Source organism: Lithobates pipiens, unplaced genomic scaffold, assembly GCF_037356315.1.
Source record: "Lithobates pipiens isolate NorthernLeopardFrog02 unplaced genomic scaffold, aLitPip1_a1.2 Scaffold_8, whole genome shotgun sequence".
In the NCBI taxonomy this organism is placed as follows: Eukaryota; Metazoa; Chordata; class Amphibia; order Anura; family Ranidae; genus Lithobates; species Lithobates pipiens.
The window spans coordinates 560,560,724-560,573,464 of record NW_027507903.1 but is presented as its reverse complement, the minus strand read 5'-3'; the positions used below and the strand labels follow the sequence as shown (position 1 = coordinate 560,573,464).

Genomic DNA, 12,741 nt, shown 5'->3' with positions numbered 1-12,741 from the left:
TTATTAGAGCCTCTTGCTCTAATCAGGTGCTTCAAAAAACACAACCCCACCCACCTCGCCATAGGAATTCATAATCCCGGCATGCTGAAAGGGATGCACTCTCGTTCTGGGACAACGTCCTATGACATTGCCCCAGTCTCACCGCTCTTGCATGCCTGCGGGGGAGTACTGTCCCTGGGATCTCTGTAAAGAGCCGATGATGTGGCTCTTCAGCCATGTGATCAGCTGTGTCCAATCACAGCTGACCGCATGTAAACAAGGATGTGCCGGTAATTGTCTATCCTTGCCTCACACTGTCAGAGTGTGAGGAGAGCAGATCAGTGGAATTCCCTCGCAGGGGACACTGTACAGGTAATCAGGGCACTGATGATCAGTGCAGCCCCAACAGTGCTCAGCAGCGATGCCAGTCAGTGCCCAGAAGTGATGCCAATCTATGCCCATCAGTGATGCCAATCTGTGCCCATCAGTGCTGCCTTTCAGTGTCCATCAGTGCTGCCTATCCGTGCTGCCTATCGTTGCCTATAAGTGCTGCTTATCAGTGGCCATGAGTGCCACTTATCAGTGCCGAACAGAGCAACCTATCAGTGCTGCATATCAGTGCCACCTATCAGTGCCCATCAGGCGGCATATTAGTGCCTCCTCATCAGCGCCACTTCACCAGTGCCCTTCAATGGCATCTCATGAGTGCCCATAAGTGACACCTCATTAGTGCTCATCAGTGCTGCCTCATCAGTGCACATCAATAAAGGAGAAAAATTACTTAATTTAGAACATTTTCGGATGGAAATTAAGAAAAAAAAAATATATTTTTTAATTTCGGTCTTTTTTTTTTTTAGAAAAAAAAAAAAACCCCAGTGGTGATTAAATACCACCAAAAGCTAGCTCTATTTGTGTGAAAAAAATGATAAAGAGGTGATTTGGGAACAGCGTTGCATGACCGCACAATTGTCATTCAAAGTGTGACAGCGGTGAAAGCTGAAAATTGGCCTTGGCGGGACGGGGGGAAAGGTGCCCTGTATTGAAGTGGATAATTAAGCTTTGACAAAAACAAAAAAAATAAAACAAAACTGGAAGCTGATTGATTTCTATGCACAGCGGCACCAGATTTTGTACTCTCCAGTTTTGGTAAATCAAACCTAGTGTATTGTTGCAGACACTGGCACTGATGTTATTTGAGACAACCCACCGCTGGGAGAAGAGGAAAAAAGGAAGAAGACACTCACTATTCACATGACCATCATGAACACATCAGGAAAATGTAAATATCAAAAAAAAAAAAGCCTAAATATACCTCTGGATGGCCACTTTGGAGGGGTTGGCAATTGGGGGGGGGGGGGGGGGGGAAAGGCCAAATGAAGCTATTTTATGGATGTGAACAAAGTAGTTTAGAGAACAAAATAATACATTTTTCTCTCTTTTCTCAAATGCTGATCTCAGCATTTAACTTGCTTCCTGAATGCTTGTTTTTTTTTTTTTTACAGATTATCTTCAACCTCACTGTGCACAGGAAGGATGAGAGATGAAGGATAGAGCAAGTGATTTATATGGGGTCCACTGATGAGACATTTGCTGCACTAACACATAAAGACAGGTCTGACCGATAAGCTGCCAGCATTGGGAAAATGAAGAATTCTTATGAGCAGTCGCTGAGCGATTCCACTACAGGTAAGTACAAAATTCTGTAACACCTTACAACATTTCTGAAGTATCGGTGACAATGTTAGATGATAACATTTTGAATTTGCTTTCATAAAAAGGGAATCAAGAAAGAAGCCAAGCATCCCGCTATTCTCATAAAGTAATGTGATTTCCGTGAGCCTATCCATACAAATTCCATGCTATAAGGCAGGGCATGTGTAGTGACTAGCTATGTACATACTATATTCATTTACCCTTCTTATGGTCTATTTTGATTGTAAAAGCTTTTAGAATATCCTCTGTGCACACTGCAAATGTCAGGAATGTATCTATTAAACAAAAAACCTAAATGGAATGCTGTGTCTATTTCAAAAATCATCGTAAAATTTCTTAGGCTGGGTTCACACCAGTGCGAATTGGATGTGGAGAAATCCTCGCATTCAGTTTGCACTGGTATGAACCCAGCCTAAGAAATTTTACGTTGATAATAACATTTTTGAAATAGACGCAGCATTCCATTTCGGTTTTTTGTTTAGTGTGCAATTCGCATGTCGGGACATTGTGCCTGGCTCTCTATGGAGCCGGTTCACACATCTCCGGAGCGGCTCCGGTGCGAATTACACAGGAGTCCTGTGCATCTTCTGGTCTGTTTTAGGTCCGATTTCAGCCCGAATTTCGGGCTGAAATCGGACTTGAACCGGTGAATGGAGAGGCACCGGACCCCCTGCTGGGAGCTGCTCCATTCCTCGGAGTGAACCCAGCCTTAAAGTGATTTTGCCATGAAAGAGTATCTGGTCTGCCTTTGCTAATCTCTCCTTTAATTACGGTACTTTCAATACTTTCAATGATTTATGAGATCCTCACCTGGAACAAATAGAGATAAGGAACCCAGACATGTACAGGGAGTTTGTTCTAGCTCTGGCAGGCAACTGGGATTTCCAAAGGGTGTAATGGCAGCCCCCCATGTATTCCTTTATGATAGGGTCACTTCAAGACATACACTCACCGGCCACTTTATTAGGTACTCCTTCTTAGTACCAGCTTGGATCCCTTTTTGCCTTCAGAACTGCCTTACTTCTTCATGGCATAGATTTAACAAGGTGTTAGAAACATTCCTCAGAGATTTTGGTCCATATTGACATGAAAGCATCACACAGTTGCTTCAGATTTGTCAGCTGCACATCCATGATGCGAATCTCCCGTTCCACCACATATCAAAGGTGCTCTATTGGATGAGATCTGATGACTGTGGAGGCCATTGGAGTACAGTGACCTCATTGTCATGTTCAAGAAACCAGTAATGAGATGATTTGAGCTTTGTGACATGGTGCATTATCCTTCTGAAAGGAGCCATCAGAAGATGAGTACACGTCATAAAGGGATGGACATGGTCAGCAAAAATACTCAGGTACACCATTACACCACCATCAGCCTGAACCGTTGATAATTCTGACCCTACCATCTGAATGTCATCCAAATTCTGACCCTACCATCTGAGTTGAAATTGAGACTCATCAGACCAGGCAAGGCTTTTCCAATCTTCTATTGTCCAATTTTGTATCCTCAGTTTCCTGTTCTTAGCTGACAGGAGTGACACCCGGTGTGGTCTTCTGCTGCTGTAGCCCATCTGCTTCAAGGTTAGATGTGTTGTGCATTCAGAGATGGTATTCTGCATACCTTGTTTGTAACGAGTGGTTATTTGGGTTACTGTTGTCTTTCTATCGTCTTGAACCAGCCTGCCCATTCTCCTCTGACCTCTGACATCAACAAGGCATTTCCGTCCACACAACTTCCGCTCACTGGATATTTTCTCTTTTTCTGACCATTCTCTGTAAACCCTAGAGATGGTTGTGCATGAAAATCCCAGTAGATCAGCAGTTTTTGAAATACTCAGACCAACCCGTCTGGCACCAACAACCGTGCCATGTTCAAAGTCACTTAAATTTCCTTTCTTTCCCATTCTGATGCTCGGTTTCAACTTCAGCAAGTCGTCTTCACTATGTCTAGATGCCTAAACACATGAGTTGGTGCCATGTGATTGGCTGATATCAATTTGTGTTACCAAGCAATTGAACAGGTATAACTAATAACGTGGACAGTGAGTGTATATTCATAGGAATTATTTATCTTTGAATATGTATCTCTGCGCACAGTAGGTATTTGAAAAAACACCCCAGTAACAAGTTTCAATATTAAATTATAACTAAAGGCAAAACATTTTTTTTTTTTGTTTTGGATAGTGGAGAGGGATTAGAACACTTGTTAGTTTTTTTTTAAATTGCTGTCTGTGTTCCTGTTAAGGAAATTCACCTTCTCTATTTGTCCTGTTGACCATTATCATCAAAAGTGAAAAGTAAAAGAAAATCACAAATTTTGGGTTGTCCCCAGAAAAGTAAGGCTGGATTCACACTTATGAATTTTTAGTGCTTTTTGCATTTTGCAGATTTGCACTACAGAACATATTCCATAGGAAACCATTTTAAATGGACTGTAGTAGAAATCTGTAAAATGCAAAAAGCAATAAAAATGCATAGGTGTGAATCCAGCCTAATAGAGGGGAAATCTTCCAATGGGGACACTGGTTCTGGTGACCTGGGAGTCTCCAAAAGATTCTCTTAAAGGGGTGGTAAAGGTTTTTTTTTTTTCACCTTATGACCCCCCCCCGTTTACTTACCTGAGCCTGTCCACCTGCTGCGTGCGTCCCCCGGCGTCCTCTTCTCCACGGAGTCTGGCAGTTGATTGGATAGATCGGATTGATAGCAGCACAGCCATTGGCTCACGCTGCTGTCCACACATCCAATGACACGACCCGCCGGGGGGCAGAACCGAGTGATAAACTTTGTGTCTATGGACACAGCGTGTATGACAGGGAGTGCGTCCGCTCGCTAAACCCCTCAGGATAGAGCTTCCAAGAGGGGGGGTTAGCTATTGAGGGGAGGAGCCTAGACAGCCACCGAGGGACCCCAGAACAGGAGGATCGGGGCCACTCTGTGCAAAACGAACTGCACAGTGGAGCTAAGTATGACATTTGTTTTTAAAAAAACAAAACAAAAAACAAACCTTTAGTATCCCTTTAATTTACAGGGTTTTCTTCCTACTTCCTGTATGGCTATTGGACAGGAAGTGAAGGGAAATCTACACAATGGAACACAGATGGGCAAAAAAAATCAGACAGGGGTTATAACCCTTCCTTACTCCTTACTCTATCAAAAATGGAGAAATAAAATAAAATTTGCCAGTTGTTCTACTTTAATCCTATTTGTAAAGTTTAATATGTCATCACTCAACCTTAAAATATCAAACTTGTCAGTAAAATTCTACATCAATGTCCCTATAATATGTTTCCTTGGGGCTTAAAGGTGTTAAAATATATGCACCATTGAGTGTCTGATTCCCCATTGCTTTCTGTAAGGCTAGGTTTACACTAGCGGTTGGGGGGAAGGTAAAAACATGCAATTGACCTTTACTGTTACCGCCCCAACCACTTCCCTTAAAGTGGAAAAAAACCTATAGCTATTCTTAAAAATGTAAAACCCTTCTGCATGCAGCTCCCCCCACAGTGCTCCCTAAATACATACCTGAGCCTGATCTCAATCCAGTGATGTGCATGAGAGCTCTATTGCTCCTCATTGGCTCAGATACAGAACCTGGAGTCATTGGCTCTGGCTGCTGTCCATCAGAGCCAGTGACACGGGAGCGGGCCAAGTCTTATGGACAAACAGAGTAGGGCACAGGAGCAAGCACGTACGAGTGAGCTTTTTATAAGGGCACTTTGGGGGGGGGGGGGATCGGGAGCCAGGAGTGCCTGCAGTGGCCCCAGAACAGGAAGATTGGGGCTCATTGCATAGAGCAAATACGTATAAAATGTTTGTTATTTTAATAAAAATTAAAAATGAAGCTTTACAATCACTTTAAGCTGCAATAGCAACAAAGCATCATGGCGCAGCAAAAATGTTCCCCCTTGTTGTGTTTTGGCAGGAAGTGCCGCCAACCGAACATGACCCATTCTACTAAATGGGGCAGTGCCACAACTGTCATACAACCGTATTTATGCAACATAACACCTCCTCACCACCTGTCAAGTGCCTTTTGAAGACTGATCCATTGTGGATCGCTTTTCAGAGGACACCACCAGTGCAAATTGCAATGCTCTTCTTCTGAACCATACCAGGCCACATTCCCTTAACATGGAAAAAATATCTTATGTAGATGGGGACAAGGGACTGTTCCCCCCATCCTTGGTCTGCAATGGAGGACTGATTAGAATCTAGATGCCCACCTTAAATAAATACACACATGATGTAAATCCATTGTCAGTCATGTAGCTCAGTGATGTAGATCCATCATCAATCATAATGAAAGCTGATTACACTGACACAAAAACAATGACTCGCACAGATGATTTTCTGATGGACTTTTGCCACAATTGACTTTTCCAAAGCCAGCAGCTGAATGTAAACAAAGAGATAAGGATGTTTGTTAAAGTCATTGAGTTCCTATTCTGACATTCCGACAACAAAATCCGTCGGATTTTTTCAGACGGATTTTGTCCGAAACTGGTGTTGCATACACACGGTCAGACAAAGTTGTCGGAAAATCCGATCATTCATAACGTGATGACGTTCGTTCTTTGCGACGGGACTACGTTCAGGCTAGTAGCCAACAGCTTTGGTCTCATAATTTTATCTGAGCATGCGTGGCACTTTGTCCGATCGGAATTCTCTACAAACCATCGGACAAAGTTCGATTGGATCATGTTGTCGGAAAATTTTATATCCAGCTCTCAAACTTTGTTGGTCGGACATTCCGACGAAATAAGTCAGATAGAGCCCACACACGGTCGGATTGTCCTACAACATGGTCTGATCGAGCATTTTCCGTCGGAATGTCTGACCATGTGTACAAGGACTAAGGACGAGCTGAAACCCTCCGGTTTGGTTTGCACCAAAACTTGCGAACAGGCAAAAAATTTGGACGAACACACGAACACCGTTAAAGTCTATGGGACACAAACATGAAAAATCAAAAGTGCTCATTTTAAAGGCTTATATGCAAGTTATTGTCATAAAAAGTGTTTGGGGACCCGGGTCCTGCCCCCGGGGACATGTATCAATGCAAAAAAGTTATAAAAACGCATGTTTTTTTGGGAGCAGTGATTTTAATAATGCTTAAAGTGAAACAATAAAAATGAAATATTCCTTTAGATATCATGCCAGGGGAGTGTCTATAGTATGCCTGTTTTCCCGTGTTTAAAACAGTACCACAGCAAAATTACATTTCTAAAGGAAAAAAAGTAAATTAAAACTGATCGCGGCTGTAAAGAATTGTCACGTCTCGGCAATATAGATAAAACTCATTGAGAAAAACGGCATGGGTCCCCCCCAGTATATTACCAGGCCCTTTGGGTCTGGTATGAATATTAAGTGGAACCCCGAACCAAACATTTTAAAAGAAAATTACATGGGGGTCCCCCTAAAATCCATACCAGGCCCTTCAAGTCTAGTATTGATATTAAGGGGAACCCTGAGCCAAATTAAAAAAAAAGAAAATGGTGTAGAGGTCCCCTCCAAAATCCATACCAGACCCTTCAGGTCTGGTATGGATTTTAAGGGGAACCCTGCACCAATTATTTTTTTTTAAATGGCATAGGGGTCCCCACAAATTCCATACCAGACCCTTATCCAAGCACGCAACCTGGCAGGCCACAGGAAAAGGAAAAGGGGGGGCCAGAGAGCCCCTCTCCTGAACCGTACCAGGCCACATGCCCTCAACATGGGGAGGGTGCTTTGGATTAGCCTCCCAAAGCATCTTGTCTCTATGTTGATGGGGACAATGGCCTCATCCCCACAACCCTTGCCCGGTGGTTGTGGGGGTATGCGGGCGGGGGGCTTATCGGAATCTAGAAGCCCCCTTTAACAAGGGGAGCCCCAGGTCCTGGCCTCCCCCCTATGTGAATTGCTACCATTTCACAAAATAAAAGTGTAAAAAATAGTAAAAAAGACAGGAGACACTTTGGGACAAGTACTTTATTAAAAAATAAAAAAATACCGTGATGTAGATCCATCTCATGCCGCCTGATAGACCGAAAAAAAATGGGAGGCTCGGAAGGCAGGGTCGCCTGTTTATGCCACAGAGTGGCTCAGCCCTCAGCTATATAACAGCTGTCATCGAGAAGAGGCGTCACTCGGCGGGAGCCTCCCATGGAAGCAGAGCTGTTGCGGCTTTTTTTTCTTTTTTCGGCTTCTCGAGCAGCATGAGATGGATTTACATTGCAGGACATTTTTTGTTGCATTGATAAATGTCCCCTGGGGCAGGACCCAGGTCCCCAATGCTTTGTATGGCAATAACTTGCATATAAGCCTTTAAAATGAACACTTTTGGTTTATCATGTTAGTGTCCCATAGACTTTAATGGGGTTCTGCGACTTTTGAATTTGCCACGAACACCGCATAATGTTCTAGAAGAAAAAGAAAACGTTGGGACTTTAAATGAGGCAGTGACCGGGTAAGGTCAATTGCCTTCATCACTATCTAATTGAAACAACCCCCAGTCCTCCTGTTTGTTTCACCGCATAATGTTCGTTGTTCGCAAAATGTCCGAACAACCAAAGTTCAGCCCGAACTTATGTACGGGCCAAACCATTCGCCCATCCCTAGATATGTCAATACATTTCCTGCTGCATACACACAAACAACCATAATGCAGTGTTGCAGAATCCAACAGATCAGGAAAGGAGATACGCTCTATCTTCTCTGAACTTTAACCCTGGTTTTCCTTCACAAATCCTCCTTCCTTTGCTCATACCCCACTGTATCCCAATGACTTCCACTGCTGTTCCTGTTTCTAATAAGTTTAGTTCCTTAACAGTTTGTACTACATTGTGCAGCTGTAATAGTTTTTTGTTGTTTTGTGATTTTGTGCATATATTTAACATGCAAAGACCAGGAAAGGGGGGGGGGGGTCAGTAAGCTCCCCCCTCTTCTTCTGAACCATACCAGGCCTCGTGCCCTCAAGATGGGTAAGGTACCTTCCATGTTGATGTGGACAAGGGCCTCCTCCCCACATCCCTGGCATGCTGGTTGTGAGGTCTGCAAGATGCGACTTATCAGAATCTGGAAGACCAACTTAAATAAACAGACACACTGTGATAAACTCTTTTAAATGTAGCACCACCCTTGAAGGAGCTGCTTGGTATTTTGGGTTCTCTGCTCCTCTACTCCGATAAACACCCTCAGCCTCCCTGGCTCACCTAGTTGAATGGAAATCCCTGCAAACCCTTAAAAGGTCACAAGCAAAGATACACTATATTGACAAAAGTATTGGGGCGCCTGCCTTTACGCACACATGAACATTAATGGCATCCCAGTCTTAGTCCGTAGGGTACAATATTGAGTAGCCGCACACTTTGCTGCTATAACAGTTTTAATTCTTCTGGGAAGGCTGTCCACAAGGCTTAGGAGTGTGTCCATGGGAATGTTTGACCATTCCTCCAGAAGCACAAATTCATCCCAAAGGTGTTCTATCAGGTTGAGGTCAGAACTCAATTCCTCCACCCCAAACTCGCTCATCTGTGTCTTTACGGGCCTTGCTTTGTGCACTGGTCCAAATAATTTGGTGGAGGGAGATTATAGTGTGGGGTTGTTTTTCAGGGGTTGGGCGTGGCCCCTTAGTTCCAGTGAAGAGAACTCTTAAGGCGTCAGTATACCAAGACATTTTCCACAATTTCATGCTCCCAAATTTGTGGGAATAGTTTGGGTATGTCCACCTCCCTTTCCAACATGAGCATTGCATCAGTAAATCAGAGGTACAATGTCAGGCTCCTGCAGAGAAACCTTTTAGCTGTCAGCTCGTACCTCCATAAAAGCTGACTGTTTGCAAGCTGCAGAGTTTGTGATTGAACTATGAGAGTGCTCATCAGCGCAGTTCATTGAGAGCTACAGTTTTCTCACTCACAGATCACTGTGAATCATTCGGCTGTGTTGACCATGTTATTTTCAAAATGTGACAGTGGGTGCGGGGAGAAGATACCTCAATGGCCCAAGGAGGGAGGGGATCGGGGGTGCGGCGGAAGGACTGGAGTATGTTACACCTGAAATATGGGGGTAATGTGTAACATGCTCAGAAAAGTGAACCTATACTTTTAAGGACTTTACTGGTCATTAGTTTTGAGTTAACTGTGAGCTAGGGTGCTACATTATTGCTCTCACTATCAGCCCCCCATCACAGTGCCACTTGCAGTCTCCTCCCTCCCCGTCTCTCTTATCACATTCCCATTTTACTCTCTGCCTCCCCTGCACAGTCCTACCCTCAGCATAAACAAATAGCCAATACTATTAGCAATGTGTTTAAGTAAGAGATTGCAGACATACTACAGGAGATGGTTATAGATTGAGGACATGATAAAAGAAATTTCAGAGACTGCAGACATAGTACAGGAGATGGTCCCAGACTGTACACCTGATACAAAAGAGATGGTCAGAGACTGCAGATATACGACAGGAGATGGTAAGAGACTGAGGACATGATACAAGAAATTGTCAGAGACTGCAGGCATGATACAAGAGATGGTCAGAGACTGCGGGCATGATACAAAAGAGGCTGTTGGGCGCCAATGTGATGGCTACCACGTGTGTCCGCTTCTGTGCACGTGCATGCGCACTAGCACACGTATGTTCACAGCTGGATGGGTACCAGCCACTCTCCACCTGCGCACTCCTGTAAGTCTCAGGGTTACTGCAGAATGTTCCTGACAGTCAGAGACTGTGTGCATGATACAGAAGATGGTCAAAGACTTGCCATAGATTCTCAATTCAATTTAGGTCTGGACTTTGACTGGGCCATTCTAACACATGAGTATGCTTTTATTTAAACAATTCCATTGTAGCTCTTGCTGTATGTTTAGTTGTTGTACATTTGTTGTGCTGGAAAGTGAAACTCCACGGTGGGGATGGTGTGTTCAGGTTGATGTGCAGTGTTAGTTTTTGGCCACATATAGCATTTTGCTTCTAGGCCAAAAAGTAAAATTTTTGTCTTATCTGACCAAAGCCCCTTCTTCCACATGTTTGCTGTGTCCCCCACATGGCTTCTTGTACACTGCAAACAGAGCTTCTTATGGCTTTCTTTCAGCAATGGCTTTCTTCTTGCTACATTTCCATAAAGGCCAGATTTGTGGAGTGCAGGACTAATAGTTGCCCTGTGGACAGATTCTCCCACCTGAGCTGTGGATCTCTGCAGCTCCTCCAGAGTTACCATGGGCCTCTTGGCTGCTTCTCTGATTAATGCTCTCCTTGCCCGGCCTGTCAGTTTAGGTGGATGGCCATGTGTTGGTAGGTTTGCAGTTGTGCCATACTCTCCATTTTCGGATGATGTACTAAACAGAGCACTGTGAGATGTTCAAAGCTTGGGGTATTTTTCTAATAACCTAACCCTGCTTTCAACTTCTCCACAACATTAGCCCTGACCTATCTGGTGGGTTCCTTGGCCTTCATGATGCCATTTGTTCACTAAGATTCTCTAACAAACCTCATGAGGGCTTCACAGAACAGATGTATTCATACTGAGATTAAATTACACACAGGTGGACTCTGTTTACTATTTAGGTGATTTTTGAAGGTAATTGGTTCCACTAGATTTTAGTTAGGGGTATTAGCCCTTGTACACGCGGTCGGACATTCCGACGGAAAATGTCCGATCGGACCGTGTTGATGGATAATCAGACTGTGTGTGGGCTCCATTGGACTTTTTCCGTCGGAATGTCCGACCAACAAAGTTTGAGAGCTGGATATAAAATTTTCCAACAACACGATCCGATCGGACTTTGTCCGATCGTTTGTAGAGAATTCCGATTGGACAAAGTGCCATGCATGCTCAGATCAAATTACGAGACCAAAGCTATTGGCTACTAGAACGAACGTCATCATGTTCTGAACGATCGGATTTTCCGACAACTTTGTCCGACCGTGTGTATGCAACACCAGTTTCGGACAAAATCCGTCAGAAAAAATCTGACGGATTTTGTTGTCGGAATGTCCGACCGTGTGTACAAGGGCTTAGAGTAAAGGGGGCTGAATACAAATGCACACCACACTTTTCAGATATTTATTTGCCAGAAAAATTTGAAAACCATTTATCATTTTCCTTCCAATTCACAATTATGTGCCACTTTGTTTTGGTCTATTACATAAAATCTCAGTAAAATATATTTAGGCTGTAACATGAAAACACGTGGAAAATGTCAAGGGGTATGAATACTTTTGCAAGGCACTAGAACTATTGACACTGGTAATATATGTAATTATGTATGGGTTTTGGAACGTGGTACTAAAAAATTAGATTTTCAGGAAATGCAGAAGTTATTAACTCTCTAGAATTAGTAAATAAAACACAGACAAAGGTGATTGTGTAGAGATCTTATAGCACCTAAGAATACGGTAAAGATGCTTTAAGACAGAATATTGAGGTATGCCATGCCACTGATTTAAACACAGCTCTTTTATTTTTTAGCATATTCTGTGTTCCATCAATTGGCAAAAGTCGATAAGGTGTATGGACCATTGGAAAAGTACCCTATTGTGGCTAAATTCAGATTTTTAAAAAAATAAACTAGGGAAGTCATAGACATGCACCTTCAACCATTATTGTTGTCATTACTTGCTTACATCAGAGACATGAAAGCAGTTTCATTAGAAGCTTATTTTCATTCATAAGCTTATATGACAGGAACATTTATAACTGTAAAATATATTGTTCAGCCCTTATATTCCATTTCCCTGCCTTGCCTTGCTTTGGTAGCTTGGAAATTCCATCTTGATAGGTATAGTGGGTACTCTCATGATTTACAGCAATTTTCTTCTACCTGCAGAAGTGCAGAGCTTCAATGGAGGCTATATCCCCCCCCCCCCCTTTTCACCAACTTTAACAAGGGTTGGCGTGAGTGGCTGCTCATCTTTGTGGATGGGAGATACCAAGGATGAAAAGTTGCATGGTATGGGAGGTATATAGATGACCTACTTTTGGTATGGAGGTGTCCTATTACTTTACTTGAAAATGTTGTGCATAATGCTCTTTAATGACAACAATGTGAATTTGTATTTTACTTTTGAG

At 43.2% G+C, this 12,741-nt stretch overlaps 1 protein-coding gene across 1 annotated transcript in view; it reads left to right on the top strand.

The window, feature by feature from the left end:
• Window positions 1-1,492: 1,492 nt before the first annotated feature.
• The window catches only part of LOC143960973 (CD209 antigen-like protein C), a 69,579-nt gene continuing 58,330 nt past the window's right edge, over window positions 1,493-12,741 (top strand). The window contains exon 1 of the mRNA XM_077470048.1: window positions 1,493-1,665. Within this exon, the coding sequence (XP_077326174.1) occupies window positions 1,623-1,665 (43 nt within the window). The 5' untranslated portion in view covers window positions 1,493-1,622. The remainder of the gene's footprint in view (window positions 1,666-12,741) is intronic.